Source organism: Ochotona curzoniae, unplaced genomic scaffold (assembly GCF_017591425.1).
Source record: "Ochotona curzoniae isolate NIBS_2020 unplaced genomic scaffold, NIBS_Ocur_1.0 contig_430, whole genome shotgun sequence".
Classification (NCBI taxonomy): domain Eukaryota; kingdom Metazoa; phylum Chordata; class Mammalia; order Lagomorpha; family Ochotonidae; genus Ochotona; species Ochotona curzoniae.
Window position 1 is genome coordinate 15990911 of NW_024466219.1, and position 23739 is coordinate 16014649.

General features: G+C 39.4%; 1 protein-coding gene across 5 annotated transcripts in view; it reads left to right on the plus strand.

The window, feature by feature from the left end:
* The window catches only part of SRGAP2 (SLIT-ROBO Rho GTPase activating protein 2), a 243698-nt gene that overhangs the window by 117171 nt on the left and 102788 nt on the right, over positions 1 to 23739 (plus strand). For all 5 annotated transcript variants that reach the window (XM_040985549.1, XM_040985551.1, XM_040985547.1 and 2 more), the window contains exon 4: positions 9365 to 9527. In XM_040985549.1, coding sequence (XP_040841483.1) covers positions 9365 to 9527 — 163 coding nt within the window. The remainder of the gene's footprint in view (positions 1 to 9364; positions 9528 to 23739) is intronic.

Here is a 23739-nt window from a genome sequence, read left to right on the forward strand (position 1 = left end):
CAGACAGGTGTTTATCTCTCTACAATGAATTACCAGGGGTGAGCCAGACTGTCTGCCTCAGTCATCTTCCAAGGTCTCATTTATTTTAAAAATCTGCTAACAACATCTGTGTGTAGTTTTTTCTCTCTGTATGTTTGTCATGTGTTATAATTACTTGTGGGGTTTCTAGTGACATCTTGAATGGAAAAGAAAAGAAATCTGAAGATACAACTGTACAGTTATGCATAGATTTTTCCGTAGAATATGTGATCCAACTATCACTATAATGTCCGGGGTTATAACATTGTTTTTAAAGATTTATTTATTTATTGGAAAGACAGATATACAGAGAGGAGGAAAGACAGAGAGGAAGATCCTACATCCTATGATTCACTCCCCAAGTGGCCACAGTGGCTGGAGCTGAGCCAATCTGAAGCCAGGAGCCAGGAACCTCCTCTGGGTCTCCCATGCAGGTGCAACATCCCAAAGCTTTAGGCTGTCCTCCACTGCTTTCCCAGGCCACAGGCAGGGAGCTAGGTGGGAAGTGGGACTGCCAAGATTAGAACCAGCACCCATATGGGGTCCCGGGTGTGCAAGGTGAGAACTTTAACCACTACACCACTGCGCCAGGCCCTGTAACGTTTTTTAAACTGAAAAACAAAGCTTTTATGTACCATAGTCATTAATTACACCTTTGTAATATCTTCTACTGTTACTATGATGAAAAGTCAGCCTCATATCAGGCCTTTTGATGTGATCACAACCTATTGTAGTGGGGCTGGGGGGTGCTCTCAGTGGAGCTATCTAATTAATACCTTATTGACTTTTCAGGCCTTAGCTCATTTGGGGGCTGAGTGTATAAACCCTGTTCTCCAGCATTTAGATTATTCCTGGATTACACAAGAAGGGTTTGATAGCCTCTCTGTTGATTCTTCTGCACAGTTCGGGGAGTGATAGTGCCCAGACATGTGTGTAAACAAGGGCAGTCCTAGATCTTCAGGAACCGTAAAGAGGCTTGCTGGGCAGGCAGATCAGCCAGGAGTGAACTTCACAGTGAGTTCATCCATGCCCTTGTACACACAAGCATTCAAGACCAGCGTAAGATATGAGTTGTAACTGATGGACAATTTAGGAACAGAAAAGCTGTGCTTTGGATCCAGGAGGTCTGCAAACTTGGGAGAAACAGATCAGAAGCAGGAATGTTGATCTTTTTGTTTCAAGTGCACAGAACAGGTGTCTGGCACATAGTGTGGTTGTTCAGTTAATACTGAATTAGTGAATGAAATAAGTTGAGATCAGAGGATGAGCTCAGGATAATAAAATGATTTACGCAAGAAATCTGATTGGTCAATTCTTGGATAGACTTCCCTTGTTTGTTTTCCTGATGTTCCTTGTCTGCACCATGAATGTGGTACCATGTAAGTATTTGAGAGGAAGGCAAAGTCCTGCACTTGACATCAATATTGATGGAGACAGTTCCAATTAGAGTCTACAGTTGTTCATATCTGACCTAACCCAGAAGACCCCAGCTCCTATAATCACTTAGGAAATTGTTTTTAAGCACTTACTAGATGTCAGATATGGTGCTAGTCCAATTCTTGACTTCAAAGCAGATTTCTGAACTCCCGACTCTGGGGCATGCCATTCTCCCAAGGGTGAGGCTGAGCTCCGTGGAACTGATCCAGAACCACAAGAATCCTGTATAACTCTTTTCCTCTGCCCTGATTATAAGGGAAAATTTATACTGTTTTAAGTAAGATGGGTACACCACTGCTTGAATCCTTTCTAATCATCTGTCTCAGCACTAACTTCCCCCTGAAATTTTGAGAACTCATTTCTCCATACATAGAATACATTATTTTTACCTTGGGCATTTTCCTGTTTCTGTCTCTGAACTTGCCTACCCTGATTTCACTGTGGGTAAAGCTGAAGCCAGAGCTGTGATAAGCCCAGAAAGCCAACCCGCCTGTCTTTTAAAAGACGCCTCCAGGCTGCCACTGAACTACTGGGTCATATAATAGGCAGCCACCATTTCGGGCAGAATCTTTTCAAGTCGGTCCCCCACCTTGATGGTCCCCTCCCCCTTTCTTTTAGCACCTTCCCCAGCAAATCCAATCCATCCTTAGGCTTATCTAGGTCAGCAAGGGTCTGATATTATGCATGGCACTGTCAGACCATAAATCCGCTGAAGCTTTGCCTGTCTATCCAGGCCGTCTGCTTCTGTCAGCATCAGCAAAATGCATAATAGAGAAAATAAGCCAGAAAGGCTAATAACACTCATCTGAATAAAATAATCTCTTTGGCTGCCTCAGTTCATTTCGTTTTAATCAGGTTTCCAGGAAGGAATTTAGGATTTAAAGAAAAAAATACAGCCTCCTTCTTGTCACTAGTTTTCCTGTCCACCCTGTCACCAGATGATTACTTTTATCATGCATGTGCCTTAAATTTTTCTTATTCGCATCATGGTGGTATGCTCAGTTGTATACACTGAATGATACAGTTAACTCACTTGGGGTCTTGTCTGTCATCACAGATACATCTATTTTTATAACTGATTGTATTGGTATTTGCCAACTATACACAGAATGGCAGCTTTGGTAGGAATTCTGAGACAGAGGGTGGATGCTCAGTGGGAGTTGCTGAAACATCAGGCTGTGGCAATCTGGGCTCCCTTTGGGTCCCTTGCTGTCTACATCAGCACACAGTTCTCAGTGTGGAATGCAGGGCTGATCATTCCTCCCTGTCCCTTAGAGAAAGGACAGTAGAAAATTAAATTCTGCTCTCCTGTTGGTATCTCTCTCACGTCTTCCCAGAGACTTACAGCTGCTTTGTTAATTGCCTGTTGCTGCTGTCTTATCCCAACCATTATTTGCTGAGGGCTGTGCATTTTCAGCAGGCTGTGCTCTTGGCCCTGGCCCAGGGCTGGGTGAGGAGCATTTTGGAAATTGATGAAAGCTGGGTTCTAATTTGTTTGAAAATAAAAATAATAATATTTCCTCGCATTTGTGTAATGCTTTATTGTTGGTGGAGTTCTTTTGCTTCTGTCATCTGATCTGAGCTACACAACAGGCCTAAGAGATGGCCAAGTGGCCAAGTGGAAGACTACTGGAGAGACTGCTGGTCAAACAGGGAACACACCTCACTAAAGCAACACAGAAGTCATTCCAATAATGCCATGCTTGTGCTATGCATTACATCTACAGAGCCATTACATGCCATTAATTAAATGGCACCTTGGACCAGGAGAGATGCCAGGATTTTACAGTCATGCATTGAAGATGTTTAGGAAACTAGATTTACACCAACATTCCATGCATCCATCTTGTAGAAGCCATATTTGAAACCAAGCAGAGAAGGGAGGGATTTGGGGGTAAAAGCATGACATAGAGGCTGGCTTGTACCTTTATCGAGTTGGCTCTTCACCTTTACTAGTTTAGAAAAATCCCTTTGGGCATTTGCTGCAAAGTTCATGGTGTAAGAGGAGGGATTAGAACCAAGCTGATGTCGCTAAAGCTCATGATTCAGCTGTGCAAATTTATCTCAGTGCATCCACAGAATCTCCTCTAGACATGCAGCTGGCTCGTGACTTTCTGGGTCTCCTTTCTTTTGACTGGAGTCATTCCCTCTCAAATACAGTATGATGTTTTCTTGATCTTTCTCCTGAACAATTTTTTAAGTAAGAAAAATACTTCTGGATATTTTGTCTGCTTTTTAGGGATTAGCGTTTGAGGAGGTTTGCAGCTGTTCGGCACATTCCTAAGGGATGCAGACCCTTTTCTTTCAGTGCCCAAGTATTACACAACCTAAGGCTCTGGGGGTGGGGAAAGTAAAGACACTGTGCAAACAAATGATAGATGGAAAAGATATAAAGACAAATTTCAATCCCCTAACCCAACAGAGATCCCTTGGCTCCAGCAGCCCCAAATAAAATAAAGCCGCAAAGCTGCTAGAGCAGGAAACCACTCTAGCAGAGCCTTAATATGCTCCCTATGAAATCACGTCTCGTTGACTTGCTTATTTTCCAGCCTGAAGTGTGTTTCATCTTTGTTCGTGTTGGCTAGGAAAATTGTACAGTATATTTGTGTTCCTCTCTTCCCCCATTCCCTTCACCTCTCCTGCCCTACTGCTGTCCAGAAATAAGTAAGAGAATTCATTGAAACACCTCAGTTGAAAGGGGAAATATGTTGAGCAAGCACACACACTTAAAGGAGCAGAAATACTGTATAAAAAGCTATAGTACACTCTGCTTGTGCCAAATCATTTTACTTATTATGTATGTGTACTTGAATGTGTAGCTGTACTGACAGATCTTGTCAACTCATTTTAAAAGATAGTAAATATATACCTTTAAAAGATATATATATATACACATGCATATATATATCTTTTAAAGATATATATGTATATCTTTCACAGATATATATATATACATATATATATACATATATATACATACATATATATATATATATACCTATATATACCTTTTCAGGACCTTTGTAGGAGAAGCTAGTTTTTGACAGTACTAATGGCATTTCCTCACACTCCTACATGTATGAAGTTTCCATTTTAGACTTTTCATGTGTGTAGAAGAGGGTTGCTTCTCTATCAGGTGTGCTCTTGATGTATGTTGCTCACTTTGAAAATATAGCAAAACTCTCCTGGATCTCTGTTGCTAAGATCTAGTGAAGACTGGAACGGTGGTCCTGAATCCCCTGGCCTTAAAAGGCAGCTGTGTAGCAAGGATCTTTCTGTGCCTTAGCATCCTCCAGTAGCTCACTTGGGTTCAGTCTTAGCACATACTGCAGGAATAATGTCCCTTCTGTGTCTTGAGCACATAGGGATTTAGCTGAGTTACCTCTTAATTTAAAGGAAAGGATAATTAGAGGACTACAGTTCAATTAGATGATATTTTCCCTTCTCTCAAGATAAAAAAGTAGCAATATTTAGCCTCATTTAAAAAAAGTAAAAGGTCTTTTTTTTTTTTTAATATAAAAACTACAGCCAGAATTTTCCTTTTATAATTATTTGCAGTAGTTCTTTCTGATGTCATGGATTCTGATGAAGTATCAGTCATGCAATGATCTTCCTTTATTGATGTCTGTCTTCATGTTCAGTGTTTTAACAGTATAAATGACAACATCAAAACAATACAACCAGAGTTAATTATTTTATCAGAAAAAAGAAATTTGAGACATTTATAGTTCAGAAGGCTTCCGGAATATTAAGAGATGGGAAACTCCTGGAAAACTTTTTAAGCTATAGAGTCTTCTTTTAGAACAAAAATCTTGCACAGATCCCCAGTTTGTGAAATGGATCAAGGCAGTATTTTATTGGTATAAATCTACTTTTAGAATACAAATTTTTTAAGAATACTTATGACCAAGGCAATCAACACGAACAAGTGAGGCTGTGTTTATGAACTAAAAATACTGAAATCTGAATTGTGAACAGGAGTTACAGATGTATATCAGTTTCAACATCAAAGTTATTTTTGGTTTTGGTTCCAATGTCAGGAAAGCCTTGATTCACACATATTTGTTGCTGTAACCTTGAGATAGTTTTAAACTGATTTTAGTTGCTTGAAGAAAGTCATTAAGTTGAATCACCAACATTATCTACAGCTATTCCTATTCACCTTTATAAATATTAATTGGACAGGTCAGAATTTATGATAAATTTTAAAACAATTAATAATGAGGTGGTATGATATTGAACAAGTTAATTCTTATTTTTCAACCATAATCTACTATTAAACCAGCATAATCCCATAAACTCTGCTATGTAATTAAACCTGGCTATTGTGTGTCAAGTTTTGTGTACACCTGTACAGCTTTATCCAAAAAACACACATGAACTTGAATTTAAAAGTTAGCCTAGGCAGAGCAATAGCCATTCTAATATGGTTCAAAAGTTCCAATACATTCAAAGATTTTTTTTTTAATTGCAAAGCTTACATGCAACAAAGCTCACCTGGTAGCCCATGGATGTTCAGATATTGTCTAATGCTGGGAAAAAGTCTCAAGCCCTTTACTCACTTAAATGGACTTGTTACATTTGTCTTAATTGAGTTGTGGTTCTCTATTAATTCTGGAGCTTCTGCTCCATGAAAGCAATAATAGCTACATGCTGTAAGGGTAGAAATAAATATTTGTGATAACATGACTTAAATTTCTTAATAAAATGCATAAGTGTTAAATGGTAAGGCAATTTATCTTTGAAAGAGCCCTACTTTCTGGGCCCGGCACGGTGGCGCAAGTGGTTAAAGGTCCTCGCCTCGCACGCCCGGGATCCCATGTGGGCGCCGGTTCTAGTCCCGGCAGCCCCGCTTCCCTTCCAGCTCCCTGCCTGTGGCCTGGGAAAGCAGTCGAGGACGGCCCAGGGCTTTGGGACCCTGCACCCGTGTGGGAGACCCGGAAGAGGCTCCTGGCTTCGGATCGGCATAGTATCGGCCCGTTGCGCTCACTTGGGGAGTGAATCATCGGACGGAAGATCTTCCTCTCTGTCTCTCCTCTCTGTATATCTGCCTTTCCAATGAAAAAATAATAAAAATAAATCTTAAAAAAAAAAAAAAAAAGAAAGAGCCCTACTTCCATCCATTCATTTTATTAACTTATTTTTTGTGTAGTCAACCTTTGGAGGACGTCTTGGAATGTCAGTTCTGTATTCTTTTCTATGATGTTAAGTTGGGTTTTCCTCCGCTTGGAAACTGCGCTGTGCATTTGTGAACTAGCTGGCCCTTTGTTCATACATTTGTTAAATTTCTGCTTGTTGTAGGTCTTTCTTTATCTCTTATACTGTACTCTGCTGTTTATTTTTTTATAACCACAAAATTACTTAGTAATGTACCTTGTTCATCTAAGATACAAGTACTTACACATTTGTGGAGTGTGTGTAAAGTGCTGTAGAAGAGACTTAGAACAGACCTCCAACCCGTAAGATACAGACTGAAACCAATTATAAATTGAAGGTCTTGTGGGATCTGCCCCTGCCTTTTTCATAGTCCTTTAAAACTTATATATATTTTTTTATGTTAGAGGCAGTAGGAAACTGGGGGAGGAGACAGAGAGAGAGAGAGAATGAATGAGAATAAATCTCTTCCATACGTTCACTCCCCAAATACCTGCAATGGTTGGTTGGCCTATGCTGAGCCAAAATAGTGCTGGGAGCTGGGGACTCAATCCAGGTCTCCCACATGGGTGGCAGGAACCCAGCTACTTGAACCATCATTTCTAATATCTGCCCCTTTGAAAAGCAAATGTAACTGCCTAGAATATTACATGCTTATTGAGGACTGAGAAACCACTTTGTAAAATAATATAAATTAGGCCATTTAGGATTTAATAACCGAAATTTATTTGAAATCAACTTGGAAGTTTCCTTGTAGTGGAATCGTCAGATATCATTGAATACATGTGCTCACATCTCTCACCATTTTGAAATTAGGATCATTTTTTACTCTCCTCCCCTCTTTTGAAATTAGGATCATTTTTTACTCTCCTCCCCTCTTTTGAAAGGAGTGGATTAATCATGTCTTTCTCCTTGTCAACTATGGTTTTTATTATTATTATTATTTTCAGAGAAATCTTTTAGTTTCTCCAAGAAGAATGAGTGGGCATAATGTTACCACAGGATTTGGCACACGCATGCTAGTGATGCTGGTTACAGAGCTGTAATGCCTGGAACACAGGGAAGGAAGACAGGCTTAGCACAGCTTCAATTTGGACTTTAATATTCATTGAAACAGACCCTTGGTTTTGGTTAGACAGATGTTTGTTTTGCTGGTCTGATGTGTTCTCAAGCTCAAGTCAGTGTGGCCTGATTATTGTTGGTAGTTATTACTACAGAATTGGATAACCCCTTCTAAGTTGAGCTCCACACTTTACAAATCCCAGGTGGCTGGCAGCTTCCATCTCTGAATGGAAGTAGCGCTGACTCAAGGATCAAGCTTTATTCAATTTACTTTCTATTCAGCAAGAGTCTGACTAGAGGGTGGGTGAGGAAAGAGGAACAAATGGAATGTAAGAGAGAGAGAGAGAGAGTATGTGTGTGTGTGTGTGTGTGTGTGTGTGTGTATGTGTGTGTATGCAGTAGTTAAGAATACACTCTTTGCAATTACAGACTTTGTTTTGAACTCCTGCACAGCCACTTTTTAAGATGTCACCTTGGACAAGATGTTCAACCTTTCTTTCAGTCTAAATTTTTCTCATTTGCCATATGTGGTAATGGCCTGCACCTGATCATGTAGTTGTGGCATTTAAGTTAAATAATAGTGTCAAAAGCCTAGCCAGGTGCTAAGTGTGCAGTACCCCTTTGTAAATTATACCACCAGCCATTCCTTCTTTCTGTTTCTCTCCTTAAGGACTGTTGGCTCTGTTGGCTCTGGCCTACCCTGGCCCCAGCCATTGCTGCCATGTGGGAAGTGAACCAGCAAATGGAAGAACTCTGTCTTTCTTTGTCCCTCTGTAATTTTGCCTTTCAAATAAATATAAATTAACTTTTTTAAAAATGCAGAACTTTCTGGTTAGTTAAATTAATGCCATGACATGAATAGATAATTTATAACTGTCACAGTATTTTAATTAGTAATGAACATCGAGATTTAAGACTTCACTGTTCCACTCAAATTATGGACATTTTAGTAACATATATAATATATACATTATATATTATACATTTGTTTACAATATAGCTTGTGATCTTGATTGTATGGAATGTGAGATCATGAATTCAACCAATGAAATCAAAACCGTCTTAGATGGAACCAAAAAGGTTTCAGCGACTTTTCATGGTAGAGTCACTGAATCCTTCAATGGATAAGTCTGTGGAAACTTCATCTCTATCTGTAGTGATTTTATCTCCACACAAAGTTGCTACCTTTTATCCTCAACTCTTGAGATGAACTAAATGGCTTAGGGGCTAAAATTAGTCTAACTTAGATTCTACTTGGGCAATGGAGAACTGTAATTTTTGTCCCTGACTTTTCCTTACTGATCATGGGCAAGTACCAAATCCCTTCTAATCAGTAGAATGCCTATTATTGTTACTGCTTTGCTTATAATGAAATGATGCCGTTAGATCTGCTAATATAATATATACTTGCATCCCCCAAGTACCTAGAACAGAACAGCTGCACCACAGATAATCCTGTTCCCCTTCTTTGTTCCATCCCTCCTCCCCTCTCCCACCTTCTTGTTACTTTTTTCTCATTTTTATTCATTGAGCTTTTAGGAAAAGGAGGAACTCAGAGGTTCATGCTGCAGGAAAAAGAAACCCCTTACTTCCAGTTCTGCTTTGATGACTGTGACTTTGTGATATGAACTGTGATTGCAGATGTTGGCCCTGCTTGCTTACCAACTTTTTGTTCCCTTGCTGTTTCTTGCAGAAAGGATCAAAACGTTCTCTCTCCTGTGAACTGCTGGAACCTCCTCTTAAACCAAGTGAAGCGGGAGAGCAGGGACCACACCACCCTGAGTGACATCTACCTGAATAACATCATTCCTCGCTTTGTCCAAGTCAGTGAGGACTCAGGAAGACTCTTTAAAAAGGTGTGTAGATATTCCTGCTCACAGAGGTAGGACAATGACCTAGTCTTGTACAAAAACAAAAGCAAAAACAAAAACGGGTATCTTATTGGCCCACAAGATAAAGACTCTCCCTACCACTTACTTATAGAAAAAATATATATTTGAACTGCCTTCTTTTTTTTTGTTTTTGAGCTGAATTAATGGTAGCCCTGGGGAGGTAACTATTTGTAAGGTACAACCCTGAGAATGGTGCCATAACTCATAATCTGCATGTATTAATAATGAATGTTTTGATTGGCTTCCTTCTTGAAGAGGTGAAGCTGTTGGAACTCAAGGGCTTTATATCATTTCTTGCTTTCCTCTTTTAGTTCATTTAGCAAGCTCATATGTCAGTATGCTTGTGTTGTCTGTTCTCGGTGAAGATGGACTCATGAGTTTAGTGATTCTTTGGCATATCTCTATGTATCTTTTCATTTGTGTATCTCTCTGTACTTGAATAATCAAAATTCCTTGGACATATATTTCACAGTTTGACTAAGGAGAAACTAAAAGTAATCATGATCATCTTAAAGAATTTCTGCTAAATTCACCATCCTGGTAAATTTACCATCTCTTAGAAACTTGGGCCTCTTTTCTAAGCTCTCTCAACTTTGGGCTCTTAGCAGAGGCATTAGAGCATGAAGTGTGTTACAAATTGTGGCAAAGAGCCCGTCATTATGCATAGTATCTCATATATAACATTTAAGTTCTGAGATCTCCAGAAGGTGAATACTCTTTCTCAAAGTTATAGGGAGAAAGGGGACTGATAGATCTATTTAATTTGTAAAATTTGATGTTAGTATTTGAGAGAGAAAAAAAAACTTTGATAAATAACTCTTGTCAGTGTTTCAATCCTTAAAGACAGGAAGATATAAAAAAAGATCTGACTAGGTCCGAAATTAACCCTGATTTCTTCCAGTTTTTTAACCAGCCTGAAAACATAACTTATTTAGATGCTACCATCTATATAATTGCATCCCTGAATGGGAATTTTTTTTGTATGTTTTAGAAACAGAACATTGAGGGTACAACCATCTGGTGAAGAAGGAAGACAGACTCTCCTCACACCCCTAACCTCCCCAGCACAGTTCACTAGTTATTTTTAGGAGACTTGACTGCTGTGGTTGTGGCCACATTTCATTTAAGGGGAAAGCTACTTTTCTATCTCATCCTTAGTTTCTAGCATCTGCTCCAGCTTGCATGTCATTAATTTAAATTATTCTCTAACCCCTAGTGACATGCATCACCAAAATTAACACCTTTTTAGGTAAAACTTGGAAGACTTGACAGTAGTCAGATACTTCTTCAGCTCCTCTTTGTCACTTGACAAGCACTTGGACTATTTTAAGAAGGAAACAGTTGACTTACAGTTTCCGTCACAATTTTCTCTGTTTGAGAGAAATATTTATGTGAGAGATATTGGATAGACATGTCCCAATCTCTTATCTTGCTCTTCTGCTAGCTTCTCCAGACCTCCGAGATGTTTATGCCCAAAGCAGATATTAAAGTTCTTGGCTCCTATGTGTCCTATCCATATTTCACCCAACACCTGAGTGTATGGCATATACCTAAGGCAAAGACGTCTCACCTCCACAAGCAACATCCACCCCGGAATATTCCTAGCCTTGGTCCATGGTCTCAGGGTTGGCCTCTGGAAGGTGTGCATTTCTGTGCTAGGGGTATGCAATTCCATGAAGAACAGCTCACATTTCACCAGTTTCTAGTTAAATGCGTTTTCACAAACTGAGCACACTAGTGTAACCCTGACCTCCAGACAGAGTATTTAGTACCCAGAAGCACACCCTTGCTTATTTCCAGTTGTCTGTCCTTTAAACTTCCACCAGCGTGGGCTCTTGGCAGCAGAGATTAGTTTTGCTTGGTTTCATACTGTATATAAATAGAGTCATACAGTATGTATCCTTTAGTGTCTGGTTTCTCTCATTCGACATTATGTTTGTAAGATTTATTCACATCATTGATTATAGTTGCAGGTCATAGAACTTTCTTTTGATCTTTATAACTTTGCCTCAATTAAATTGACCTGAGATGTGCGTGGGATGGTTTAGTAAATAATATTTTCTACCCCACAGGACAAATAATCTCTTTTTGTCCCTTTGAGGTTTCAATACAGACAGAAAACTCTGAGGTAGAAACTGGCTGACAGATTGTGAGTAGATTTCCTTCTGGTTTGCTGGGTGACAGTCTGTCTGCTTTCCAGTACTGAACAAAGAAACATTCTCCATATTCCAACTTTTCAGTGTCTTTTATTTCAAGTGTGTTGCATATGAAGGATTGGAATCCCACCTGTAAAATTATACTCAGATGGGAGACCTGAGAAGTGTTCCTGGGCACCTGTCAGTTTCTGGGACTTGCTTTGTGCTCTCAGAGCAGAGGAAGTCACTCTTTCTCTTGGGCCTGACTTTGCTGTTAACTCCAAAACCTTTCACAGTTTTTTCTTTCTATCATCCAATTTCCTACATTTTGAATGAGGAGTTTGGGCTGGGCCAACAAAATGGCCCTACTTGCTAATCCTCCACCTCCAAGCACTAGCATCCCATGAAGACACCAGTTCATGTCTTGGCTACTCTACTTCCCATCCTGTCCCAGCTGCTCCACTTCCCATCCAGCTCCCTGCTTATAGCCTGAGCTAGCAGTAGAGGATGGCTCCAGCCTCAGGGCCCCTGCACACTATGAGAGACCTGGAAGAAGCTCCTGGCACCTGACTTTCAGATCAGCTCAGCTCTAACTGTTGTAGCCATTTTGAGACTGATAGAAGATATTTTTTTCTGTCTCTCCTTCACGCTAAAATCTGCCTTTCCAATGAAAATAAAGAAGTTTTACAAAATAGATGCTTTATGTTAATTTCTATCTATCATTAACAAAATTCATAGATTTTCTTCTTTTTTTAAAATAGTGGCTTTTTAATTTATAAAAAAATGATTCACTGGGGAAAATTATGAAAATACAAGTCAGTATTTTTTGAATTCTGTGTTATATATTGTGTTAAGCCCTTCATATACATTCATTCCTTAATCCTCACAATTATTCTGTAAAGTAGTAATGCTATTAATATTTCAAAGAAAGAAGAGACTGAAGTGAAAGAAATTAAGCAAAAATGAGGTATGATTAGTATTTAAATCTAGGCATTTGACTCTAGAACCCAGTGCTTTCATCTGTATGCTGTATTAGGACTCTATCGGTACGTGTGCAGGAATGAGAGTGGTCCAGGTCTTCTTACTCTTTCCATTGAATGTAGGTATTTCACTTAATTATAGAGTTACACAATTAATCTGGTCTTTTATTTTGCACAGAAACCTTCAAAAAAAGGTAGTAGTGTTCATATCAACATTGGGTTATTTCTCCCACCAGGTGTTGGAAAGCATCTACAAGTTGGGAGTGAACTAGGGCAGCATGTTTTTCTCCCCAGGGATAGAATCTCTAGCTAGAAGGAAACAAAGACTTATTAAATGTGAGAACTACCCACAAATCTGGCTCAGTGCTAGTTCAGCTAATTTGGGGAAGTCAGGATGACTGCACAATTGGCCTCTCTATGCTACTGAGCCCCCTTAAGGGATGCTCCTTGCTGGCCCTCTGGTTTGTGGTTATGTCTACTGGGACATATTATACATTTTGCATGAAGTTGTGTTGGAGATTGCTTTGGCTAAGCATAACATCTGGAGAAAGTAGCCTGTAGTCTCCTATCCATAGCTTAAAAACCAACCAATTTTGTCTAGGACGCCAGGGAAAATTGAGTCCATTTGGTACTCCTGACATCTTTTTTCGTGCGATGAAAGCTCAGTCTGTCTAACCTCTGTTGGAAGCAAGGGTTGGGCAAATATTATTGCTGTCACCTTCATTTGTTTAATGTGGTAGCTTCAAAAATGCTGGTCAAATACTGCCAAGTCTGACTCCCATCTCCATGTGATCTCTGGGAGGAATGTTTTACAGAATCGCAGTAAGAACAGAAATCATTTTTCTCATTTGCTCAGTTGAAGCTGAAATAAACTTGGGTAAGCTTTTTCCCATAGGGGAGAGGACAATCCTTTTCTCTCTTCCTCCTTTCACTTAACTGGAACACATTCAAGGTACCCCTGACTTTACTTTTCAAATCTTACTAGCCCTTGACAGCTGCTCACACTTAAGCTTGGAAGCTGGTCAATTCAGTCTTAAGACTGAATCACATCTCTTGTTTTTATAGTACAGCAATGAATAGTATTAATAGTATTCCTGTTTTACCTTTAATACGCTTTCTGTGGCAGAAACTAAAATTAAACTGAGAAAGTGGGGCCAAATTCCCAACAGTTCCAAATTCCATAGGAGTTCTCAACTTTACCTCCGCATGAAAGTTATTTTGGGAGTTTTTTTTAAAAAAAAAAAATCGGTAGCCTTGATTAGAGAAAGATTTCTTAGGATACAAAAAACTTGACTAATAAAAGGAAAAAAGGATGCATTTGAACTGAAATCTTGCACTTTTGTTCTTGGGAAGAGATTGGTAAGATGAAAGATAAGCCTCAGACTGGAAGAAGATATTTGCAATGTATGTGTCTTAGTCTGTCCTCTGCTGCTGTAACAATATCTAATGCTGGATACTTTGTAAAGAAAGAGGTTTACTTATAGTTTTGGAGGTTAAGAAGTTCAAGATTAAATCACATCTGGCAAGGGCCTTGCTTCCATATCATGGCAGGAACAAAGAGAAGAAGGGGTGGGGCTGGATTCTCAGGAATCCACTCCCTCTTTAACTAAACCACTTCCGTAATATGGTAGTAATTTATCAAGGACAAAGCCCTTATGACCTTATTACCTCTGAAAGAGTCTACCTCTCAACACTTGTTTCATTAATGAGTAAGTTTCTGACACATGAGCTCTGGGAGACAAATACAAATCATAACAACATATTTCTGCCAGAGTCATTAGAAGGTAGAATAAAGAACTCTTATCACTCAGAAGTGCAAAATTCCCACTTTTTAAAAGATGACCAAGAGTTGTAGTAAATACTTTATACTGATGATGTACACAAATGACCAATCAGTGCGTGAAAACTGTTCAATATCATTAATTGTCAGAGAAATATAAGTTAAAACATTGAGAAGATACACTGTAAATACTCTGAAATAGCTAACATGAAAATAACTGACACTACCAACTTGTTAGGATGTACTCATATATTGCTGGTGAGAATGTGAAATGGTGCAACCATTTTGAGTGATGTTTTGGCAGTTTCTTATGAAGTTAAATATATGCTTGCAATATGTGATCCAACTTGTATTTCTGAATATTTACTCAAGCTAAATATAAGCACATGTTTACACAAAGACTCGTATTAGCTTTTGAATATTCATAATAGCTTTTGTGACTGGTGGGTTACATTTGTCCCCCACTCCAAGTTGTCTATCTCCTAATTTTGGAACCTGGAGAATGTTATCTTACCCGTGTTCAGTTTTATAGATATGGTAAGTCTGAGAATCTTTGGATGGTGATATTATGTTTGATAAGCCAGGTGAGCCCTAAATGCCGTTGTAAGTATCCTTAGAAGGATGAAAGTACAGATGTAGAAGAGGAAGGCCAAGTGATGGAAGCAGAGTAATAGGAGGTGCTGTCACTGACTCTGGAGGAAGGGGCCATCAGCCACAGAATGTCACTCTTAGTGCTAGAAGAAGCAAGCCAAATGGGTTTTCCTGAGAATGAGCATGCTACTATCACCTTGGCTTTAACTCAGCGAAATTTGTTTTGAATTTTTGATCTTCAGAGTAATAAGAGAGTATGTGTTGTTTTAACCCATCAACTTTTAGTAGTTTGTTACAGTTGCCAAAGGGAACTAATACTTGTTCAGAATGGCCCAAACTGAAGACAGCTTAATTGGCTATCAGTGGATGGTTGGAAAAATACTGTGTGGTATATCCATACATGTATTCACCAAATAGTGAGAATGAGCTGCTATTTGATAAACTGTAATGACCTTAGAAAACATTATGTCCTTATCAAAAGCCAAGCATGGGCATGTATTCTGCTTGATTCCATTTATATGAAATTTCAGAAAAGACAAACCTCCTCTGTAGTGTAAGAAACAGGCTGGTGACAGCCTTGCAGGCCTGGGCAGGAGAAGATAATATTTGACTGAAAAGAGACATGAAGGAATATGTACATTTATGAAAATGTTACATATCCTTGACTATGGTGGTGTATTTGTCAAAACTTACAATACTGCACACTTAATTGTAAATGTCTGAATAAAGCTTGTTTAAAAGATTGTGAAGTTAAAAAAAGTGCTCATCCAGCACTCCATCCTACTGTGTTTGAGGCGGTCTCCGGAGTGGAGCCTGGCTTCAGATCTGCTGCTGTGGACACCATCTTTCATTGTGGTTTTTTTTTTAAAGATTTATTTTTATTATTTTTTTTTATTGGAAAGGCGGATATACAGAGAGGAGAAACAGAGAGGAAGATCTTCCGTCCGATGATTCACTCCCCAAGTGAGCGCAATGGCCGATGCTATGCCGGTCCGAAGCCAGGAGCCTCTTCCGGGGCTCCCACGCAGGTGCAGGGTCCCAAAGCTTTGGGCCGTCCTCTGCTGCTTTCCCGGGGCACAGGCAGGGAGCTGGATGGGAAGCGGGGCTGCTGGGATAGAACCGGTGCCCATATGGGATCCTGGGCGTGCAAGGCGAGGACCTTAACCACTGCGCCACCGCGCCGGGCCCATGAATTCTTTGTTATTTAAAGAGTTATGTATTTTATTGCAAAGTCAGATACACAGAGAAGAGGAGACAGAGAGGAAGATCTTCCTTCAGATGATTCACTTCCTAAGTGAGCTCAACAGCTGATGCTATGCCGATCTGAAGCCAGGATCCAGGAACTTCTTCCCGGCATCTCATGCGGGTGCAGGGTTCCAAAGCTTTGGGCCGTCCTCCACTGCTTTCCCAGGCCACAAGCAGGGAGCTGGATGGGAAGTGGAGCTGCCGGGATTAGAACCGGTGCCCATATGGGATGCCGGGGCATTCAAGGCAAGGACTTTAGCCGCTAGGCCACGCCGCCGGGCCCTCATCTTTCATTTTGGAGAAGTTGGAGAGCACAGAAAACATCCAGACACCAGAACTGCCTCTGTCTGTGGGTCATGTTCCCTCCTTGTCAGTTAATGTTGAGGCAGCACCAGCCCACTCTCTCTAGGCAACCTCTTGTGGTTTGCTGCTTTATTCCTTCACACTGCTGGGAGTAGGGAATGTAAGCTGAGTGCTGAGGCTCAGTTAATACTTTTATCTCGGGTGCTCAGATGTTAAACATGTCCTTTTACCGTTTGTAAATTGGTTGTAAGAGAATTGGCACACCCACTCAAATGTCCTTTGGTCCCAAGAAAATGAATTTGGCAGTCAAAGAGATTAAAGGAAATTTAAAATAACAAGTCATACATGTTACCTGTTTATTTCCTTTGGACTGGGATAGAATTTCCTTTGAAGCCAGCTGATTGGCATTTCTGAGGAGAGATGCGATGATACTACAAAGAGGTGTTAGTTCTGTGGTGTTGGTACCATCAGTATAAGAATTGAACCTGCAAGGCTAATGTAGTTAAACAGCCCAAAAGGTACAAGAGGCACATATGTCCATGAGTTCAACAGTGGACTGAAAATATGTGTTTATGCATCTATACTGACATGTACAGATTTTTCCTTTTTGTGATTCTTCCCTAAATACTATGGTATAACAACTGTATACTTAGCATTTAGATTATTTTAGGCATTACAATTAATGTAGAGATTCTTTTAAGTATCTAAAATTTATGCATTTATCTAATGCAGATATTATGCCATCTTATGTGACAGTCTTGATCTGTGGATTTTAATAATGAGATTTCGATTTGGAATGACTATTCTGTTGATTGAATGGATGGCAAAAGAATGATTTTCCAAAGGTTGTGTTGCTGTGTTTTCCTGCCCTTGAGAGAAATGGTTTAACTTGGAGATATCTTCGGGAGAAGTAATGATTCAGTATTCCCCGTGCCTTCACTGTGTACCATGCTTTTCCTTCCTTACCACACTCAGGATGCGTTACTAACTGAAATTCCTCCGTGTTACAATGTGGTCACTACAGCACTGCATGACGCTTCACAGCAGCGGCTCCAGTTATCCGTCTTGTCTTGTGGGTGGCAAAAATCCGTCCCAATTAGTTGAGCTTTATTCTCTAATATTGATGAAGAGATTCTCTTTGGAGAAAAGAGCAGGATATCGAGCTGAGCTTATCCGAGTGGGGATGGAAGGCTGCCGGCTACTGCAAAGGTATCTGCTGATGAGAGCGGCAGGTTTGCTGCCGAAGCCAACGGTGAGCGGAGCTTTGCAGCTAGGGTCACTTGGTGGGGTTTAGCTATGGTTTCTGTGACATTAGGTCAGTAGCATTTGTATGCTGTCTCTTGAGGCTTCTCCTTGGGTGGTCCAGGCTTTTTTCTGGACATACAGAGACACAGCAAAAAAAGAAAATGTGCATCAAAGATGTGTGCAATTTTTCTTTGGTGAATGTGAGTGGGTATTTGCCTTTTGCTGTTACATTTCTTAGATATCAATCTGCCTTTTCTAAAGGATTCAAGGTATTATGGTAATTCAGTTTGTTCAAGTTGTTATTAGAAACTCAGAAGAAAAGGAATGAAAAACAGAAAGAGTATTAGAAAGAAGTTAAAATAGAAAACAAGTGTCCAAATGCAGCCTTGGGGTTGAATGCTACCCTGAGTTAGAAAGCCAGTCAGCAAATGTTTCAGTGAATACTGTAAGTACAGTATTGTGTGAGGTGTGAAAGAGCTTACCAATCAAGTTGAGGAGCAAGATTTGCCTCCCACGGATTTTAGTGTTTTTTTATTCCGTTTATATCTCTCCCAACTTTCTGTGGGAAGATGATAACAATACTATAAATAACAACAACCTTTTGTAAAATATCACCCACTGTATATAGTAAGCTGTAAATAGCTTTTCTCATCTATCCTGCAAAATCTTTTTTTGTCACAACTTTTTATGGCTGTATTAAATATTTAGGGGTAGTGCACATGTTGTGTGCAGTTTAATGAATTCTTACAAACTGGAAACAATTATATAACCAGACCCGGAGAAACAAAAGAATATTACTACCATCCCCTTGAATTCATTACCCCGAAAGGAAACTACTATCCTGACTTCTAACAGAACAAAAATATTTTCCTGCTTTGAAAAAAAATGTTTAATGGAATGATGTCATATTCTTTCAACAATGGGGGGGAGAATCTGTTTTGTTTTGGTCCGCTGCTCCCTATTATTTCTGGTGAAAAGTCAGCTGTGGTTCATTTTTCTTTTTTTGAAGATTTGTTTACTTATTTGAAAGTTGTAGTGACAGATGCAAGAGGGACACACACACACACACACACACACACACACACACACACCTTTTCTATCTGCTGGTCTACTGCCCGAATATCCACATAACTGAAATTAAGCCAGGCTGAAGCCGGAAGCCAGAAACTTCAGCAGATATCCCATGTGGATGGCACTTGGGCCATCATGCCCTGCATTCCCAGGAAGCTGGATTAAAAGCAGAAAAAGCTGAAACTTCAATCGACACTCAAATATAGGATGTAGGCATCCCCCACAGTGACGTAAAATATCGTCAGTATTGACTTCTACTCGATGCGGGAAAAATGGAGGCAACCTTATTTCTTACTCAATTCCTCTTGCTTTTCTTTCAGTTGCATATTTGTTATACTGCTTGGTACAGTCTTACAGGTTGTTGAGACTCCATTTCTTTTTTTAATATTTATTTATTTTTATTGGAAAGGCAGATGTACAGAGAGAGAAGTTGAGACAGACAGGAAAATCTGCTATCCACTGGTTCACTCCCCAAGTGGCTGCAGTGGCTGGAGCTGAGCCAATCCAAAGCCAGGAACCAGGAGCTTTTTGGATCTCACACGCAGCTGCAGGGTCCAAAGGCATTGGGACTGTCTTGTTATGCTTTGCCAAGCCACAAGCAGGGAGCTGGAAGGGAAGTGGAGCAGCTGGGACTCGAACCTAATGCCTATATGGCATCCAGCAGTTGCAAGACGAGAATTTAGCCATCGGGCTACTGCACTTGGCCCTTTCTTTTTTTAAGATTTATTTTCTATTTACTTGAAATACAGAGTTGCAGAGAGAGAGAAAAAGCGCCCTTTTATCTGCCAGTTCACTCTGCAGATGGTCACAATGACTGGGACTGGGACAGGCCAAAACTAGCAGCCTGGAGATTCTTGCAGATCTTTCCTGTGGGTGCAGGAGCTCAGGCCGCTGGACCGTCTTTTGCTGCTTTCCTAGGCACATTAGCAGGGAACTCAATCTGAAGTGTAACAGTCAGGACTTGAACAGGTACCTGTATGAAATGCCAACATCTCAGATGAAGGCTTAACCTGCGTGGCCACTAGACTTCTTTTTAAACCTTTTTGATTTTTTCCTGTGTGATTCTGTTTAGACGATTTCTACAGTTCACCAGTCCTTGCCTTTGTCGTGTCAAATATGCTATTATTATTATCCAATGATTTTTCGAAATTTTTGAAATATTGTTTTTTACATTTGGTTCTTTAGTTCCCTACTCCTTTATCTCCTGAAAAGTCCCATCTCTACATATAAATCCATTTTTCCTGTGGTGACTCTTTAGAAGTTCATACATGCTGCTTTACCTACATTACCCATGGGTCTATTTGTAGTTCTTGATTTTTCTCTTGACTGTGGACTACATTTCTTTTTGTTGTTGTTGTTAAATTTTTATTTGAGTGTTTGAATTTTATGGTACAACTTCATCGAATGGGATTCCCACTCCCTGACAAATTTCCCCCACGTTGCTATAATAGTTTAGTCCTTCATAAGGAGTCATGATTCCATCAGTCTGTTGTTTAAGTGTGCCCCGACATTGGTGGTACAGACAATGTCAGACAGCCCAGCATCCCACTGTCTACACATTTCCAGCAGTTTCATTGGAAGTCCATCTTTTATTTGGAAGCTGGGATGCATGTTGCATTGTATCCCCACATCTGGTTATGGTAGTCTGTATTACTCCATCACTATACATTCCCATAAATGAGAAGCATATAAGGTCAACAACCAGTATGAATTAGAACAACAGCAACAACAAAATTAGAGCACCTCAAAGAAAAGTGCCATTAAGTAACCAACGAGTGGGTGAGAAAAAGAAAATACAAAAGTCTCTTGGAAAAATGATGCCACCGTGTAATCCATGTGCCAGCAATCAATTCAACAAGAAAAAAGAAAGTATTTGAAAAAAATGAAACTGCAATCAAAAACATCAAAGCACATGGGATGCAGACTGATTTTTAAAGCATATTACAGGTGCTAGACATCTTTATCTTCCTCTGAAGAGTGTTTAATTTTCTTTTTTTGCTAGTAACCACTTAAATTGCTGGTTGCTCACCTTAAGCTTGGGGGAGCTGTCAAAATGGAGATATTTTGGTTTTACCCTTAGTTCTGGGACGTAGTCTATGTACTGAAGCTATGGCCTTTCTGGGTTCTTGGAAAGGCCAGAATATCTTTCAGTCCAGCTCCGTTTGTGACCCGGAAAGGCAGTGGAGGATGTTGGCCCCTGCACCCATGTGGGAGACCCAGAAGAAGCTCCTGATTCCTGGCTTCAGATGAGCTTCATTGTAGCTCTTGTAGTCATTTGGAGAATGAACCAGCAGCTGGAAGATCTTTCTGTGTCTCTCATTCTCTCTATAATTCTGCCTTTCAAAACAGAGGAAATAATCTTGAGAAAATAATACTGCTATGAACATTTAATTAGAAGGTTACTTTTCTTTTCATTGTATCACTGAAAGCCACATACGACCAGGAAGAGGTGACATTGGAAAATTTTTTTTTTAAGATTTATTTATTTATTTTAAAAGTAGAGTGACAGTGGGAGACAGAAAAGTCTTCCATCTACTGGCTCATTCCCCAAGTGGCTGCAGCAACCAGGGCTTGACCAGGTTGCAGCCAGAATTCTGAAACTCTATCCAATTTTCCCACAAGTGTGACAGAATCCATGTGCTGCTTTCCAAGGTGCATTAGCAGGGAATGGAATCAGAATCAGAGCAATTAGGACTGAAATCAGTACTCCAATATAGGATGCTGGCATTACAGGGAGTGGTCGAGTCTGAACTTCCGTTTTCTTTTCACCATATCACACTACTACCTTACGTTTCAAGATTTATAGATAGTATTTTTAGAAAATAGTTTTGCTAAATCAGATGGTTGAATGTAGTCATAATCTGGGCTTTTTGAATAATGAGTTAAAGACCTGCATTATTTCTCCTTTTTTTTCTTTTTTAAGGAGTAGTTATTTTTATTTTATTAAGTAGTTATTTTTTATTTCCACTCATCCCCCCCTTCCTCCCTTCCTTCCTCTTTCAATAAACTTTCAGAATTTTATACTACATATGTATATATGTAGAGATAATTAGTAAAATAAAGCAAACACATAAACAAAAGATCATATTGAACATATTATTGTATAATTCACTATATTATTTGAGAAAATAAATTTTCATCTTGTTTAATACCAAAGTCATATAAGCATTCCCGTAATTGTCCTAAATATATGTTTTACCACTGAGTCATTCGTGCCAGTGTTTATAATATCTACTGGCCTATGTTCTTTAAGTCTTCTTCCATCTAATGCTATCCTCTTTCCATGACACTGATTTACAGAGGAGTTGTGGCCAGAAAAGTGTCCTTTGTTCTAGATTGGCCTGGCTGCTTCCCTGTGTTGTTGCTTAGCTTCTGCCTGTAGCCTCTATTTCCTGTATGTTCAAAGTTGATTTTGAACTATCAAGTGAATTCAATCTATGTGTTTGGGGTTTAGAATGCACAATATATGATGTTACATATTAGCTCACATCTGGAAATATGTCTAATTAACCAACCAATAGTGATGCCAATGTTGATGCTTCCCGAAACCTGTAATGGTGATGGTCTGCCTCCTCCATTTTGGTTAGATTTGTTTTCACGTGATAGAAAGCTGGCTGTAAAGCATGGTGTTGTCGTACATGCGGGGTGTAAATTCAGTCATTCAGCTTATAGTTTAAACATGCTACATTCCAGAATGGTTACTCTTTTCTATAACTGTACTTCTTATGCTTCACTGCAAGGTGCCTCTCTGGGGAAGGAGATTATTAATACAACTCATCAGGCACTGTGCAAACAGGCAGTAGTTTATAAAAACATGTAATTCTCAGTAGAAACCACATTAATGGTATGCACACTGACTAGATACCAGTTTTTTTATTAGTATAAGACCCACAGCAATATAAAAAATAATAATTATAAATAGTACTAAATGAGTATTACCCATGCCCAGGGACTGTGCCAAGTGCTTTACTTGTTTTAACTTATCATCACAATAACCCTTTAAGATGAGTGCTGATTTTATCATCCCTATTGTAGATAAGAACATGGGCAGTGAGGTTAAATAATTTACTCAAGGTTATCTGGCTGGCTGACAGGAGCAGTGGGATTTGTGCTCTGCTGCCTGGCACGGCAGTCATATTGGTGAGCTTAGGACCCAGGTCTCGTGCAAGGAGTTGATGGCTTGCTGATGCAATGGTCACACATTTCAGTGCTCTGCCAGGCCAGTCTTTCCATTATACTATTCTGATTTTACTTCTTGCCTAACTTGTCCAGAGAGAGTAGACACCCTTGATTTCTGTCACCCTTCTTGTAGAACTTGTTTCTTTACATATATTTTGTATTTTCAACTTCTTAAAAGGCAGAGCAACAGAGAGACAGAGAAACAAATCTTTCATTTAACATTTTGAGTAAACATTTTTTCCCATATCACTGAACCTTCTTTAAACACACTGCTTTTTTTTTTTTCCTGGATATATTTATTTTACCTCTTGTAGCATGCATTCAAGAGTGGGACTACTGAATAGATAACATAGTAGCTCCATTTGTGATTTTTTTTTGACAGAGATACAAAGTAATTTGATGCCAAAATTTGCTAATATCTGTGAAATGTACATATTTGCCTCAAAGCACAGAATCAGAAAATTGACATAGAAACAAAAATATTTGCATAGTCCTACATATATATAAGAAATTAAGTTTGTTTTTAAGATTTTCTGAAGAAAAAAACGAGAGTAGGCTCTGTGATGAACATTACAAATTTGTGTCGAGATGGATCAGATGCTTTGCAAAATATTTCAGGTGAGCAGTATATCCCTGACATCAAAACT